This window comes from Monopterus albus, unplaced genomic scaffold (assembly GCF_001952655.1).
Source record: "Monopterus albus unplaced genomic scaffold, M_albus_1.0 scaffold81.1, whole genome shotgun sequence".
Classification (NCBI taxonomy): Eukaryota; Metazoa; Chordata; class Actinopteri; order Synbranchiformes; family Synbranchidae; genus Monopterus; species Monopterus albus.
In genome coordinates this window covers 651,268-668,432 of record NW_018127961.1, presented here as the reverse complement: position 1 = coordinate 668,432, position 17,165 = coordinate 651,268, and the positions used below count along the sequence as shown (strand labels likewise).

Here is a 17,165-nt window from a genome sequence, read left to right as displayed (position 1 = left end):
CTGCAATTTCTTGTAATCCTGTCTACTGTCTTCAGTCCTTTCTATGTCCCACTTCTTTTTAGCTAGCCTCTTCCTCTGAATGCTGTCCTGTACTTCCTCGTTCCACCACCATGTTTCCTTATCTTCTTTCCTCCTTCCAGATGACACACCTAGCACCTTCCTACCTGTCTCCCTGATCACTTCTGATGTAGTTTCCCAGTCATCTGGAAGTTCTTCCTGACCACCCAAAGCCTGTCTTAACTTCTATCTGAATTCCTCACGACATTCTTCCTTTTGCAACTTCCACCACTTGGTCTTCTTTTCTGTCTTTCCTCTCCTCTTCTTCCTGACCACCAGAGTCATCCTACACATCACCATCCAGTGCTGTCTGGCTACACTTTCTCCTACCACCACTTTGCAGTCACTAATCTCTCTCAGATTGCCTTGTCTACATAGAATGTAGTCTACCTGCGTACTCCCGTATTAGGTTGTACCATTTAGTTTATCCTAATTACTTTAATTCGGTTTTCATATTCTAGTTATTCTGCATTTATTCTACTTTTATTCTATTTTAGTTTCTTAAATGGCATGGGCATTCAACATTATGTGAGAGAGAAACAATATTTAAATTTTTCTGTATGTCCTGCACATATAGTGAATTGACAATAAAAAATCTTAGATTTTTGACATCCAACATAAACCAACATTTTATGATACCATAAATTTGATTACTGAATAACTGTGGTATTAAACTGGAGTAAATGGAGGCAAAACTTCCAGAGGATCTCAAAATGATCTTCCTTCGGGTTCAGATTTAGGGTTTTCCTTTAGGTTCAGCCATGGGCCACTTTTCTACAGAGGTGCTCAATGAGAGGACTGTTGTAGTAGGCACACAGGTCTATACTGTATGTTTGCAATATGTTTTGTTAGTTTGAGTATTATTCCTATTTATTTGAAATAACGGAATCATTAATTAATTACTAAAAATGTTAGTTTTTGATTATATCTGAAGACAGATGTCATTTTTCCATTTTTAAGTACAGATTACTGATTTACAGTGTTACTCATCTGAAAAAAATTACTAATTAACATGAATGTCTGTTCTGTGTTTGACCATGAGATTGGAGACATAGGTACACATGTAATACAATGTGGCCTGTTTTATGGTCAAATGAAAGTACTGTGGTTGTTGTAGAGCCAGTCGGCTATTTGCTCGGCACAAGGAGGCAGGTTTGAAAAAAAAAAAAAAAAAAAAAAAAAAGAGGAGCTCGCACCAAAGCGTATGTGGACTGCCTGGCCCGATGGCACGATGGAATCAAACTGCTGTGTGAGCAGTGGCTCAGGAAGGAGGAGGGGTGGTGGAAGGAGGTGAAGCAGACTAAAGAAGAGATCAGTCTCCTCACCTTCAACAACAAAGAGCTTCAGGTACGACGCCTCAGCTGATTGTTTTATCTTGGTTGTTTTAGATAAACTAAGAATTCATGTTTGGATGTGTAATAAAAATGGTTTCTCAGGAGCTTTCCCTAAAAACACAAAAGCAGCTAGAGAACAGCATTAAAAGAAGAAGTACCATCTCTATTCTCTAGCAGCAGCAATACGTCAGAATAATAGCATCAAAGGATTACAAGATACTAACTCACAACATAAAATTAGCCTCTATGCAGATGATTTACTATTATATCTACAGGACCCCTACAGTTCACTACAAGAAACTTTATCCATTATTAATACATTCTCCAGGATTTCTAACTACAGAATAAACTGGAATAAATCCACCATATTGCCACTCTGAAGATGCCTGGGATTCTGCAGCTCAAGACTGTCCCCTACCACTTCACACTGGCAACATTAAAAATTTAGGAATCTGTATTTCCCCTAGGCTGTCAGAACCTTTTAACCTTAACTACACCCCTCTGCTAAAAAAGATAGAAGATGATTTCAAACGCTGGTCCAACCTCCCGCTGTCACTCATTGGCCGAATTGCTGCAGTCAAAATGAAAACCTTACCACAAATTAACTACCTGTTTTTTGCCATTTATCTGCTGGTGTTGTGCTTCCCACAACACCAGCAGATAAATGGTTCAAATCACTCAATTCTCTGACTTCGCAATTTTACTGGAACAATAAAAAACCCCAAATTTCCCTGTCAACACTCTGGAAGAACAAATCACAAGGTTTCCTAGAAGCACCAAATTTTGAGTATTATTAGCAAATCAATTAAAACATTTCAATGTTCAATGGATTCAGAAGGATAGTTGTAATAGCTCATGGATAGAACTAGAACAAAATCAATGCAAAAATACTTCAGTTGCAGACCGTGCCTTCCTACCATACTCAACTAAGAAAATGAACTATTTCAAAAATATCACAGTCTCTGCAACTCTGACAGCTTGGTGGAAAGCAAACAAAACCACTAAATTATCATTAACACCGTGTAGATACATTCCAATTTGGCATAACCCTGACTTTCAACTTCATAATAATCCCATCTACTTTCCAACATGGCAACACAAAAGAATCGCTAACCTTCATCATCTATTTGAAAACAACCAGTTTATACCATTTAATACATTAGTCCGGAAGTACAGAGTTGGGAGAGGAGAATTTCTCCAGTACCAACAGTTAAAATCCATAATTAAATCAAAGATCAATATAATCAACAACCCCCTGCAACCTTCCATGCTAGCTGAGGAGATAATGAAATCTACAAACTCAAAGAAGATAGTATCTAAACTTTATAAACTAATGTCAAATACAGATAGAACAATAACATTACCAGTGACTAAATGGGAAACGGATTTATCTCTCCCCAACAGCCCTGACTTCTGGACCGAGATTCTGGACCATGACTACCAATATAAACTTACAGCTTATATAATACAAGACTATTCACAGGACTCACATCACACAAGGTAAAATGTTTAAAATGGGTTTCATTGATATAGATACCTGTTCACAATGCACTCTGGATTGTGCCAATGATTACTTCCATGCTACTCGGACCTGTCAACCCGTTTACTCTCTCTGGATAGCGGTGACTGAGAAACTCTCCACCATCTTGAGCTGTAGAATCCCCCCATCCCCGTCACTCTGCCTGATCGGTAATATCACAGAAGTCAACTACCTACCAATTAAATATAAAAACCCACTTGTTATCTCTCTAACTATTGCCAAGAAAACAATGTTTCTAAACTGGAAACTAATGAAATGTGCTTAGCAGCTTCTGTCAAATTCTGCCATCTCAGGAGCTGAGGGTTTTAGAAGTGTGAATTTTGAGAGGCACAAAACACTGAACACATACAGCCTGCCTGTGCTTACCCTCACATCACTGGTGCCTCGCTACCATTAAAAATCCAGAAAAGAAAGATAACATTTACCGCTCTTAACAACCTCTGTCCATTTAAGACACAACCAAGGAGCTCAGTTAGTTTGGCTTCTTCACTGTGCTGGGGAGACGGAGCAGTCTCGACACAGCAATCCGATTCATTTTTATAAATATTAAAGAAAAATATACTAATTAAATTGTTGCTTTCTCTTGCTGTCTGAGTTTTCACGGTATTTAAGAGAGATAGCAATCGCTGCTATTAATCCCCTAATGGCACTTTTTCCATTTTGTATAAAGTCACAGACTTCTGGGTTTCCAGGATGGGAAATGAGCTTTGGCCTTGAGCTTTTGTCTTCACAGGGATGGATTGCAGTGAAGAGAGAGGCCTGACTGACAGAGAAACCCAACACCAAATAGCAAATGACAGTTTTCCACTGAGACACAGTGTGCGTGTCATTTAAAGGTGTATATGCATGTGCTGGGCAAAACTCTGTGTGTGTTTGTGTATGTATAGAGCAGAGAAACCCAGGCAACTGCAGGCAGTCAGTACCTAATACCTAACCTCACACTAACCTTAAACCATGTTGCCATCCTAAAATTCAGTGATTTCCTTGTGGGGACCAGCCTCTGGTTGGGATGGCTGAGTCCCCACAGTATAAGTGTGTTATCAGGTTTCAGTCCCCATAATGTAAGTAATACAAAGGCACACATGCACACAGTACACGCACTGTACATTCTGCAAAGCTATGCCAAATTTTAACTGAATGCATGGCCCTGTGACTTGTGTGAGAAAGTTGGAATGTGACAGAATGCCTGCCTAAATCTCTGGTCTTTGGGGACTACAGTTGGATCATTGCTAACATCTGATGCGTGGCTCTACATTGTCTTTACAGTTAACTGTTTTATTATGTGAACAAAGAGTCAGCAATAAAGAGGAGCCTCCCTTATAATTAAAGGCTTGCTTGCAAAACTGCTTTCATGAGGAAAACTGTATGCGTTATGAATTCTGAATAGCCACAGAAGTGCTATAATAACGATGAAAAAGAATTATCCATGTTGACTTATTGCCGTGGTTCTCAATGTGTGGGGCGCGCCCCACTAGTGGGGAATAAAGACATGACAGGTGGGGTGCAATGAACGGGGAAAATTAGAAATGGGTCATTAATATAAGTAAATTAAAATAACATCAGTTTGGGGCCAGGAGAAAAAAGTGGAACCATAGTTTGACGTTGGCATGTTAACTGCCGCGCAACAATATAAGGAAACATTCACACAGAGGGCCAATAGTGTACGTAGTGGGCATAATAACGTAAATGGATAAATGTGTTACATGGACCACCAAAGAAGCAGGTGATTCAGCGCAAGTAGACAAACGAACAACAGGCAGTAAGTCTTATCAACCAAAAAGCCAGCTGAAAAGAAAATACTGTATGATGAAGCCTGTCTTGCGCTTGGATTCATGGTGGGAATGGTGGGGGATGGAGGGACACGTGTGTCTTGTGTCTTAAAGCGCTGACAGCAGACAGCATGAGACCCAACAAATTAAGAAGACATTTAGAGACAACACACCCCAGTCAATTGCTGAGCAGCTCATTCTCCCTGTAACTGTAGACATGGTGTCGATTATGCTGGATGAAACAAGTGCTGCAAAATTGAAAACTATCCCCCTGTCAAACGATACAGTTGCACTTATATTTTATCAGTTTTCAACTTAGTGTTATTTGATATATCAATCAATTTGAAATTTTAAAATTGGCAATTTCGTTATAATTTTTTGACAAGTGGGGCTTGAAAATTCACCCACCCTCTTAAGTGGGGAATGACAAAAAATGTTTGACAACCACTGACTTATTACAACTCTCCCCCACCTCTCTGGGTTGGGGGAGAGTTGCCCCCTCAAGTGGAGGAGTTTAAGTATCTCGGGGTCTTGTTCACGAGTGAGGCAAAAATGGAGCAGCAGGTTGACAGACAGATCGGTGCGGCGTCCGCAGTAATGTGGTCTCTGTACCGGTCCATTGTGGTGAAGGAGCTGAGTCGTAAGGCGAAGCTCTCAATTTACCGGTCGATCTATGTTCCTACCCTCACCTATGGCCATGAACTTCGGATCATGACTAAAAGAATGAGATCACGGATACAAGCGGCAGAAATGAGTTTCCTCCGGAGAGTGACTGGGTGCACTCTTAGGGATAGGGTGCGGAGCTCAGTCACCAGTGAGGAGCTCGGAGTAGAGCCGCTGCTCCTCCACATTGAGCAGAACCAGTTGAGGTGGCTCGGGCACCTGTTTCGGATGCCCCCTGGACGCCTCCCTGGGTATTCCAGGCATGCCCCTCTGGGAGAAGGCTTCAGGGCAGACCCAGGACGTGTTGGAGAGACTATGTTTCCTGGCTGGCCTGGGAACGCCGTGGGGTTCCTCCTGAGGAGCTGGAGGAGGTGTGTGGGGAGAGGGAAGTCTGGGGGGCTCTGCTTAGACTACTGCCCCTGTGACCCGGGCACGGATAAAGTGGACGAAGATGGATGGATGGATGGACTTATTACAAGAGATGATGAGGTGTCATGATGTCCCGGTGGGTTACGGCTCAGGCACCCAGGATGTTGCAAGTATGAATCTAGTGTCATTACTGCTCTATCCTGCTTTGCTTTACTATGTTCGTCCTGGTCAGGTGCTTCTAAGTGCAGACGGGCTCTTCAAGATTATTGTACATTGACTGACTACATTTGTATTTAACTTCACCGACATATGAAAATTCATTGTACACCTTAAATTTGCAGGGGAGTACCTGTCAGTATCTTTGGTGACGTAGGGCCATGCTGACTCAGTAGAGGTTTTCGGACCATAGAAGTCAGTCAGGATGTGTTCCAGGCTGTCCTTATTTCCAGTCTTGTTCATTATCTGTTTAATTAGACTGGTGGAGATTGGCACAGCACAGTGAGAAGCATCTTCATCCTCCCTGTGGGACAGAGCACAAACACAATATCATTGCAGATTTTTCTAACAATATGTGGCTGAGTGTAACACAAAAAGCAATAGACACTAACTGGGGGTAGATAGTTTTAGCAATTCCCAACCATGCACCATCTCTACCCAACACTGTGCAGGTCCTCCTGGCAAACAGTGTGATATGTGATAGCTTGAGATGAAAACCTATATACTTTTAGGGTCAGTAAGGCACATGGTTGTTACCCACTGCTGTGTATTTTGTTAGCAAATCTGGTTTGGAAGCATATTTACTTATTTTATGTCAGAAACAATCCAAATATACTCTTTATTTCAATATAGTACAAGACTTCTCTGACGGCAGCTGACTATTCCCATTGTTTTGTTCGGCACAATTAAAGTGACCTCCAGCTAAACTCTGCTTTTACCCTGAAACCTCAAAGTGGATTGAATCTGCCTTTTGTTTTGGATCCTTCTTCCTGACATACAGTCTCGCCTTACAAACACTAATGCGCAAAGATCACAGTAAAAACTAAATAGCAGTAAATACTCCTATTGGATAACTCAGACACTGGTCAATTATGGCTTTACAACACGGAGAAAAAAAGAACTAAATGCAAGCACTGTAACGTCTTCTTCTCTTTCACTGGGCAGCATCCAGTTCCACTTGGCTAAAGCAAAGCAGCCCCTTTACCCCAGAGCAGCAGTTTATTAATAGAGCCCATTGTGCTATAAAAGGAACACAGAGGCTGTTGCTTATAGATCTGAGGCAAGACTGAGGAGAGGGACAAGGTGTTGACAGGAAGCTTTTCATCCAGAGCAGTTCCTGCGGGGGGAAACTGGAAGAGGCTTCTGATTATAACTCTCGGTTTTTTAATGCGGCGGTCAATATGTGGAGAGTAGGACACAACAGTTCTGGTTAAGACTTGTCTGTGCCTCTTGTGTAGCAGACCACAGCTATACTCCCCACCTCGTCCATTAGAGCCCACAACTATGTGTAATTACAGGAAGGAAAGATGATCTCTTGACCAATGAAGATTCAAGATTGGATCTATCTTAGGGGTTTGGGGTTGGGGGCTTGTGTGTGCGTGTACAAAACGTGTATGTGGGTCAAGGACCGTTTACAACTGTGGCTTCTAGTGTGTGTTTGTGAAGATGGAGCAGGATGAGGGATGGATTGAGTTGAGGGGACTATAAAGTTTGTGTGGTGAGAGGCAGTTTAGTCAGGGGATGGATCGTAAACACAAGGAGAACTGTGGTTACAGTGCAGAAAGACAAGACGCTTAGCAGTTTCTGAGCTTGCTTTTTGAATACACAAAAAGGATTTGTCTACGACAGGGGCCAAATATATCCTCTCTCACTGTATGGGTGCTCTGGTTCCTTTATTGCAGCTGAAATCAAAACAACCCTGTATCTAAACACACAACAGTAATAGCAAAACATTCTCTGAGGGGGAAGTCAATTTCAGTCAAAGTTTACTTTGTTTATTCAAATCACCACTATCTGCTACCAAAAGGGGCAATTTTTCTTCCATGGATTTGCATAAAACAACATAAACTACAGATTTACAGATAACAAACACAACTGTACACTGTGTACATATGGTAGCTATTTCTCCTGGAGTCATCCATACTGAAACATACATGCTACTGAAAGGCACTGTGGACCAAAACATCTGTCATTCATTGTATATGACATGATACAAGCTATAGTTGTGACGTTATTAGATTTGATATTAAGTTACAGACACAAAGCATTTCTTTTATGGAATGCAAAGATTTTGATAACTGATTCAGCTTAGTTGAGCCTGCTATAAGAAATCTTATAGAGAGCTGTCTCTTACAAGAACACACACTGACAAACTGGGACAGAGTAACAAGTGTAATAGTGATGTATGTGACAGACTCTGCGACCCAGTGATGGTCACACTTATTCTGGCATATAGCTAAACAAGACATTTAGAGACACAGACCACACATAGATGTGATACATAAACTATATACACTGCTCATCTGACCATGCAAACGTGTGTACAAGCATACAATTCTATCCACAAACATGCTAAAACATGGCCAAAACCCCGCTCTCAGTTAGGGCCTGTATCTCAGTGAGGTGCAATTATTGTCCAACTTGCCATGTTGGATTTGGAGCTGATAAACAGCTACAACCAAGCTGGCCTCCTGTTCCCAAGAAATGCGCCTGGATCCCTCTGGAGGATCATGTCTTCATGTTGGCTTAGAGAAGTCATAATTTGTTGAGAAAATCTTTAGTGTCTCCCCATCTTCTAATGGAGGTGTAACATCCTCATTACATACAGACCAGACTTAGACTTTGTCCTTTACAGCTGTATAAGCTGCTTGTTGAGGAGCTACACTGTAATATAACAGAAGACCTGCCAAACATGATGTGGCAGATGAAGGTCAGGCCTGTGTGGGATGTGTATAAAGGTTATATTATTGTGGTCATAAAGATTTTTGTACTTGCTCTTGTAGGACATATAGAGCCCAGGGAATTTTTTTTTTAGGTTGAAATAATTACAGTATACCTATATCACATTTATCTGACCTCCCTCCATGCTTCCTGTACACAAAAATGCCCATTTGTTTTCCTGTAAGAATCAGTTTTTTTTGTTGTCTTCTGTTTTTTACCTGGATTGGAAAGTGAGATGGTGAGTGAGGTCAGCCTCAGTATTCAACAGGGGTTCCTGGTGGCCCTGTCCAGGTATCAGCTGGCTCTCTCTGAGTCCCAGACTTCTCTTCTCTATATGGACTATTACCGGATCTGGCAGGTGGCTCCTCATGACAAACAGTGGACTGAAAACCACCTGAAACATGGGTTCACATACAACAATCATCAGTGAGATGTACTGCACAAACAAATGGAGTGTACTGACTTAAACTGGCAATGCAACTCATGAATCACTGAATGAGATGCTAATCTTACACGTCTTCATTTTGATGCTACAAATCCTACTACAAAGAATGTAATTTTCTTCTTGGACTAATCAGTTTTTTTCCACATATTCCAATACAATACACTGGGATTGAAAGTACAGCAGCAATAGTAAAAATAAACCGAAGAAGAATAAACAACCAAACCTGGCTGGTCTGATCATTTCATGTCCAAATATGTCAAAGGAATTGCTTCAAAATGTCCTCTGTACCGTATGCGTATGAGTTGGTAATGCTTTGGTATGATGTCGTTTTCTATAATATATAACCTAGTAAGAGTTGGGGAAACCCAAGCATACTGTTCGGCTGTGCAGTAAATCTCCATAAGCTTCATCAATGTGGGTGGTCATCTAAAGATTGGGGGTGCAACTGTAATACTAACTCACAGATGTCAAGACAAAACCTTAACGTTGCCTACAATGTGGAGATAAACACTGTGCATGTAAGTTTGTGTACATGATACTCACCACTCTCTGCTGCATATGAGAGTCAGGTTCAATAGTGATGAGAGTACACCACACGTAGAGTAAAGAACCACTGGAACAAGGCACCTGAAAGTACACGAGCTGGCTGTTAATGATAGCAAGAATTATCAAATCAACTGTCCAACCCAAACATTTTAACAAAAGATATTTAGACAGGAGAGGGGCAGCACGGTGGCGTAGTGGGTAGCGCCGTTGCCTCACAGTGAGAAGGTTCCAGGTACGCAACCTTTCTGTGCAGAGTTTGCAGGTTCTCCCCATACTTGCGTGGGTTCTCTCCGGGTACTCTGGCTTCCTCCCACTGTCCAAAGACATGCGGCTTAGGTTGATTGGTGACTCTAAATTGCCCGTAGGAGTGAGTGTGTGTGTGTGTGTGTGTGTGTGTGTTTGCGCTTGCTCGTCTGCGTGTTGGCCATGCGATGGACTGGCAACCTGTCCAGCGTGTAACCCGCCTTTCGCCCAATGCTGACTGGGATTGGCTCCAGCCCCCCCATATACAGTAACTTTGTTCCTTGGCTTCTCCTGCTAGTTAAAAGTTTCTCTAAAGCCCTGCAACACAATATCAAAGCTGAGGTGACTGACAGCTGTTAGTGTTAGGTAATGGGCCATTACATGCAGTTAAAACTTAGCAAGATTTAAAGGCTGATGATGCGCTCAGCAAAGAATTTTAATGTGTCACTGGTGTTTGTCTCATTTACCCCTTGGACCCCATTAAAGTGTTGGGAGGCCAAGGCACATTACCAGTGGTCTAGTTTATGACAGAGTGAACATCCAGTTTTAATATACAGACCCTTGCAAAAAACAGCCTGGTTGGGACAAGGGAGTGAAACACTGGCAAACAGATACTCTACAGGCCTGATCAGCCAAAAACACTCATCACTGGGATAAGGTCACAATGACCTGTGCTTTGTCAAAAGTAAAGGACAAGGGCAAAAAAGATGCTGAAAATAAAAGTTAGGGAGGAGGAACATGAGATATGGAAAAGAGGAGTTACTTCAGATGGATGACTAATACAGAGAATCAGAAGTCAGACAAGAAAGGAGACAGATGAACAGGTGGACAAGTTGGATGCCAGAGGATAAAGTAAATCAAGAGGAGTTAACAACTACAAGATAGATGAGTGAGCCAGCGTGTGGGCGAGAGAGTCAAAGAAAGGGAGGAAACAAGAGTGAAACAGCAGGAGACGCAGATAGAAAGATCTAAGGACCCAGCTACTAGTCCAGGCAGCTCTCTCATTCGGAGCCAAGCCTCCATATGTGTAATGAATGGCTGATCTGAGGAGAGGAGATAACAGTGGAGGTTGGAGTGGAGTCAGAGATGTTCGAACCCAGACACAGAAGCTGGAGCTGGACAGTGGCTAGCTGTTGACAGCAAGAGGCTTTTAAAGATAGAAAACAAAGACAGGGGCACACAAAGACAGAGAACAAGAAAAATAAAGAAGAGGAGCAAGAATAGCAGGGAGGGAGAGGAGTGATCGTCTGGCACTAATCCAACACTTTCAAAGTGCCTTCAAAGCCTTTCCCTGTGCCAACATATCAGCTAGTGTTTCCAGTCTATGGTTAGTGCTGTTATGAGAGAGTATAAACTGTATTCCCTGCCTCTCACCGTGGCTGAGGAGTGAGCTGGAGGGCCTTGGTAAGCCTGTCTGAAGAAAAGATCTCAATCTGTTCTCAAACACTGAGTATCTGTGCAAGCTCTGCCACTGTGGCCACCCAGGAGAGGAGGATCCGGTCACAGTTGGTGGTCCAGCCACCAGCTCCAAACATGTGTATGATGGAGAGCTGGTTGCAAGTGGTGGTGTGTACAATGTGCATGTCACAAGCACATACAGCTTTCACTGGGACAGTCAGCCCCTTCTTTCTGAAGCTATTACACTACAAAAGTTACTGAAAAGGGGATGGATGCAACAAAATTTCCAAGATGCAGAATATCCCTTGGAATACAGGTAAATCCATCATAAGGATTGGAAGGAATATAGGACATGCATAAATCTGCCTAGAGCAGGTTGTCCTCACAAACTGACTGTGCATGAAGTAGACTAGTGAGTGAGGCCACCAAGACACCTATGACTACTCTGAAAGAGTTACAAGCTTCAGCAGCTGAGATGGGAGAGACCACAACTGTTGCCCAGGTTCTTCATCTGGAGAAAGGTTCTATGCGCTGATGAGACAAAAGTCTAGCTTTTTGGCCATCAGACGCTATGTTTGGTGTAAACCCAACACTGCACATCTTTACAAACACACCATCTTCACCGTGAAGCATGGTGGTGGCAGCATCATGCTGTGGGGATGCTTCTCAGCATCAGGCCCCGGAAGGCCTAAGAAGATAGAGGGCAAAATGAACACAACAATATATAGTGACATCCTAGAGGAAAAGCTGATGTAGTCTGCAAGAGGACTGCAACTTGGGAGAAGATTTGATTTCCAGCAAGACAATGATCCCAAGCATGCAGCCAGACCTACACACAAATAGATTAAAGACAACAATGTTAATGTTCTGGAGAGGCCAAGTCAGAGCCCAGACCTCAATCCAACTGAGAATTTGTGGCTGGACTTGAAAAGGGTTGTTCACTCAAAATTCCAGTGTCCAGATGTGCAAAGTTGTTTGAGACCTATCCGAACAGGCTCAGTGTTTCTGCCAAAGGTGCATCTACTACACTAATTACTCACTTGCAGATGAATCCTTATGCAATCAATTATTTACTGTCTTCTGTTTTAAATGAATATACTTTACTTTGTTGAGATCTGTTTTCATTTTAACATCAAAGGTAGGTTTTCTGTTGATCAGTGTCAAAAGTATAGTTGGCCTAAAGGTTATGTGGCATGTGTATGAGTAGGTAATGCTTTGGGATGACATAGTTATCAGTAATATATTGCTTTCGCTACCCAGCAAGAGCTGAGCAAACACAAGCATACTGTAAAATTGTATAAGACATCACAGTAAGCTTAACCAGTCTGGGTGTTAATCTAAGAATTGTAACTGTAACACCAAAGCTAACAGACATCAAGACAAAACCTTAATTATGCCCACAGTGTGGAAATAAACTCAGTCCAAGTGTTTCTGTGCTAACATACCTGTACAACAGAGCTGCTGCTTCCTTTGTCTCGCCTCTCCAGCTGAACATCCTGGGACCAGTCTTCATCTCCTCGAGCTCTCACACACAGCTCCGTCATTTCGGCATCCTCCAGCACATATGAAGGCAACTTGGTCCCAGCTTCCAGGCAATCACAGTGTTCCCTAACCACTGTCTGACTGTCGGGCCCTACGTAGTGCTGCACCACTCGCAGTTCAATGTCCTGAGTCAGGTAGCTGCACATCACCTGCCGCCCACAGATTATTACCTGAAGTTAAAAAAAAAGAAAAAAGAGGATAATTGCTATATTTAGACATAAAATAATGAATCCTGTGTAGAAGGCAACAGACACAATCAGTGAATAGGGATATTCTGTAGCCTGCAACCCTATAATGTCTTCAGAACGAAATGTGCTTAAAGTCCCTGTTCAGAATTTGATTGTAGCATATCAAAGGGAGTCGACATCTAAACTTTGATCACAAGCAAAGCAGTGTTTGTCCAGCTGTTTATATGCCCAGTCCCAGGGCATGATGCCTTTGTAGTGGCACTACTGCTATCTATGTACTTACTGTACCAAAGTTTTCTAAGGTCCCTGTCTATCACTTCATATACAGCAAGCACATCTGAGTGCAGACACACATGCCACTTTTCCTTTCGTCTTTGTGAGCAGGTTGCGAATAGGATTTGACCTGGATCATGTCATAATGCCATGAGCCCTGACACTGGCACAATTATTCATCTCAGCTGATATGACTTTTGTATCATCATGAAGGCCTATGGTGACATGTTTGTCCAAATACACTAATATAACTAAACTACAGATGGCTCACCTCAGTTACATTGAAGAGTTAGGTTCATTAGTTTACACACTGACTGTATATCTGCCTACACACTGCCTGTTTATCTGTGGTACAGATATACAGGCAGTGTGTGCTTGCACAAAGCGAAGTACAAAACAGCCAAGCCGCAGCCACCACGGAGTTGCCATCAGTTACTGACACAACTAATTAGGCTCAAAATTGATTGTTTCCACCACCCTCTGTGAGTGTGTGTTTAGGTCTTCGCATGTGAACGCACAGCTGTGTTTGTTTGGCAGGTTGTGGCATTAATAATGAGCTTGGAGGGAAAGATCTTGAGCCCTAATGAGAGAAATCTCCCCATCAATCATCAGTTGGTGCACAGCAGTTAGTGTAGTTAGAGCAGCTAGCTGTATTAAACACAACAAAATACACTTTCTTTCCCTCAGTGCCCATCTTCACCTTGCTAACACACAGATGTACAAAAAGAAAAAAAGAGAATGTGAAAGCAAGTTTTAATAAGATTGGAAAAAGAAATACTGAGTCACAGAAGTTGAGTCCAATAAGAGTTTCAGAGATCAAGAAAAAGAGATTTTACACTTAAAAAATGCATGTCTCTTGTCTGTGTGTGTGTGTGTGTGTGTGTGTAAGTAGAGAATGCCTGTGTGTAGATGTGTGTGTTGGTGTGAGTCAATTTCCTTTGTAGTGTCACCCACTGTCCCACTTGGAGGCTTTGTGTTGTGAATTAGACCTGACCAGAGCTCATACCCCAACACAAGATCCAATGGGAACAAGTCTGGGACAGACAGAAGAAGGAATGTGAGAGGCAGTCTGTTTTGTCTGGAAGATGCAAGGGAGACATGTGCGACACTTGACATCATTTACATAACAAAGTGTCACAGCTGTAATCTCATTGCATCTCAGCATCTGAGGAATACAGCAAGTCTGTATCTTGTATCTGTGGGAAACTCCAAACATGATTCACAACTGTTCTTGGTGTAAAAAGGCAAATGCAGCTGGTTTATGATTTCTTGTTGTCTTTGCGAACTGACAGGGCACATTGTGCTTTTGGATGGTTTCAAGCTCACTACCTTTTGTGTAAGAGCTATAAAACAAAAAGAAAATACAGCCAGTTGTCTGATGAGATTCAAAGATTAAAAGATAGTCATCTGAAAATTAATATTGGGAATAAGACCAAACCTACCACATGACACATAACAGCAGTCCTGCAGAAAATGTGTTCCTGCTTTTTCACTTACAAGCAGCAAGATAATCTGCAGGATCTCTATATTGTTGATTATGGCGAAAATGTTATTTTCTTGTTTATTGTTGTGGTGCATTTACTTCACAAATCCTTAATTGTCAATAAAAATATTGCTGCTAATACTGTGAAAGTGTTATGGCTTGGATTTTCTGTAAATTAAATTGGGGCAACTACAAAGCTCCTGTTACAACTAGCCCAATTAACCTTGATGTGGCTATAAGAAATGTAATGTGTATAAAGTTTTGCATGCCAGAAAATTTCTACCAGGAAATACCAAACGCCATGACAACTAAGTAAACTTCATCTGCTGAAGAAGCCGGTGAGACGGTTGAAAGCTTCAGATAAAGCCAAAAAACAGTGTATTAAGAGTTTTCATGTCAAACTAAACATGTTATTAAAACTGTAAATGTGACTTTGATTTATACTCATATTTATGTCTGACATTTGGAATAATGATATGCAGTTAATGTTGCTGACACATTTTTATTAAATAATATATATAATATTTGGTTAATGATGCTTGCAGGATGAAGAATGTAAATATGTTTACTTTAATACTGAATGAGAAGTACCTGTTTTTGGACACCGTTGAGCTGCACCACCTTGATGATGAGTGAGGCGGTGCGTCCCTTGTACTGAATAGTCCTCAGCAGAGTCCCTACGTTGTTCACGCTGAAGGCCTCTGACCAGCGCCAGTTCCCCCATCCCTCAATGCAGATGTGCAGCAGCTGCAGGATGGGACAGAGCAGGACAAGCACAAAAACAGAGACAGAGGACACCAGACATCAGAGGTCTACTTGCCCTTTATTTATTCCTGAGCAAACAGCAAGTAAACAGCAAGGTTCTTTGTTTACAAGTTGTTTTGTTTACTGGCGCTGAACATGCCTGCTGCTGTTGAAAGCAGAAATGGAAGGCTGCACACAGTAAACTGGCTGGTGGAAAACAGCTGATGTAGAAGCTCATTATGGCTGCAGTTGTGTGTGTGTAGTGTACTTGTGTGGTTGGATGTGGAAGATTGTTCTCCACACATATAAATAAGAGGCAGATAGCTTGCTTCTCTACATTTTCAGCTTCATATCCATCACGTCAGTGTGAAGCAAATCCATGTGTGTGGCTGGGTGTAAACACTGACTCAGGAGGACAGCAATAAACAGACCCTGTCCTATCTTTTGATATTCAAACAACTTTGTAGTGGTGACAATTCCCTTACCATTTTCCACATAATTCGTTGTATTGTTGGCCACAACATGGCAGCAGGGCTGAAAATATGTAAGGAAGCATATTTCCTAAAATAACTGTGTCTGTCTGCAAACAGTCTGGATACTGGCATTTTTTTCTCTATTATTCAATCCAGTGTATAGCTTTAGTGTTGCAAAGTTTGTATTCCTGCAGCCTTTGCTGCATGCCCCCACCATCCACCTAAATCCATTCATAAAATATGCTGTACAAATGGCAAGTGGGCTAGGCAAATATCCATACATGCATAAAGAACATCAAACTCTGATCGAGTTTGTCATCGGTCTACTTCTCACTACAGGACTGCCGACAAGGAAACACATTTATCAAACAAAGTGAGCACTATCGTGAAATCATGGCCACAATACTAGAGCAGAATAATAAATATGAAGGGAGATCTAGAACCTTCTCCCCTCAGTCAGGTGGATGACCTTCCAACCTGACAAAACTCTGTCAGCCCCACCGTCAACACAAGTTCAAACTTTCAACAGTAAGAAGGGGAGGGGCGGAGAACGTGAGAAAGACCAAGACGTATGGGAGTGATGGACAGGTTCAACACCCTCCCAGAGGAGCAGTGACCAGACTGAAATGCTGAAAAGCATTTTTGAAGATTTACAAAAATGTAGACAATCTGTTTAAAGAAAAACAAATTACTCCTAATGTCAAAGAGCACGGAGAGGCCCTGGTCAAGACCTTCTATGTTTCTCTCCACTGCAGTCTTTCTGCACTGTTTGAAGGCAGATTTCCTTACAAAAACATTCTTAATCAAAGCCTGAATTCACTTTCTTCAAGATCATCCCTCCTCCCTGTTGGCTGAGTGAAAATGACATAATTTCTCAGATTGCCTGCTCAGAGGACTTGGAAAGTGGCAGAGTGGTGTAAACAGCCAGGTGGCAGGGGTTAAGGTTAAGCCTAGGGGTGGAGAATCATTAGATGACTCCCTAAACCAGCACTAACATTATAATCAAGACCAGGTAAGATCATGGTGGTTTGAAAATAACCGTACTTCATGATTTTCTGCCATTCTGCTCCCAGTTGCTCTTTCAGTGACCTGGTACTGAATGAGAAGGAAGCTTCAACTTTAAAACTTGGCCTTAGCATTCAGTATTAACCTCAGTCCTTA

At 42.0% G+C, this 17,165-nt stretch overlaps 1 protein-coding gene across 1 annotated transcript in view; it reads right to left on the bottom strand.

Annotated features, from left to right (window-relative positions):
• The window catches only part of vps13b (vacuolar protein sorting 13 homolog B), a 360,621-nt gene that overhangs the window by 18,942 nt on the left and 324,514 nt on the right, over positions 1-17,165 (bottom strand). Inside the window, exons 48-52 of the mRNA XM_020606756.1 lie at positions 15,379-15,534; positions 12,747-13,013; positions 9,658-9,741; positions 8,888-9,063; positions 6,082-6,252 (exon numbers count right to left, since the gene is read on the bottom strand). Coding sequence (XP_020462412.1) covers positions 6,082-6,252; positions 8,888-9,063; positions 9,658-9,741; positions 12,747-13,013; positions 15,379-15,534 — 854 coding nt within the window. The remainder of the gene's footprint in view (positions 1-6,081; positions 6,253-8,887; positions 9,064-9,657; positions 9,742-12,746; positions 13,014-15,378; positions 15,535-17,165) is intronic.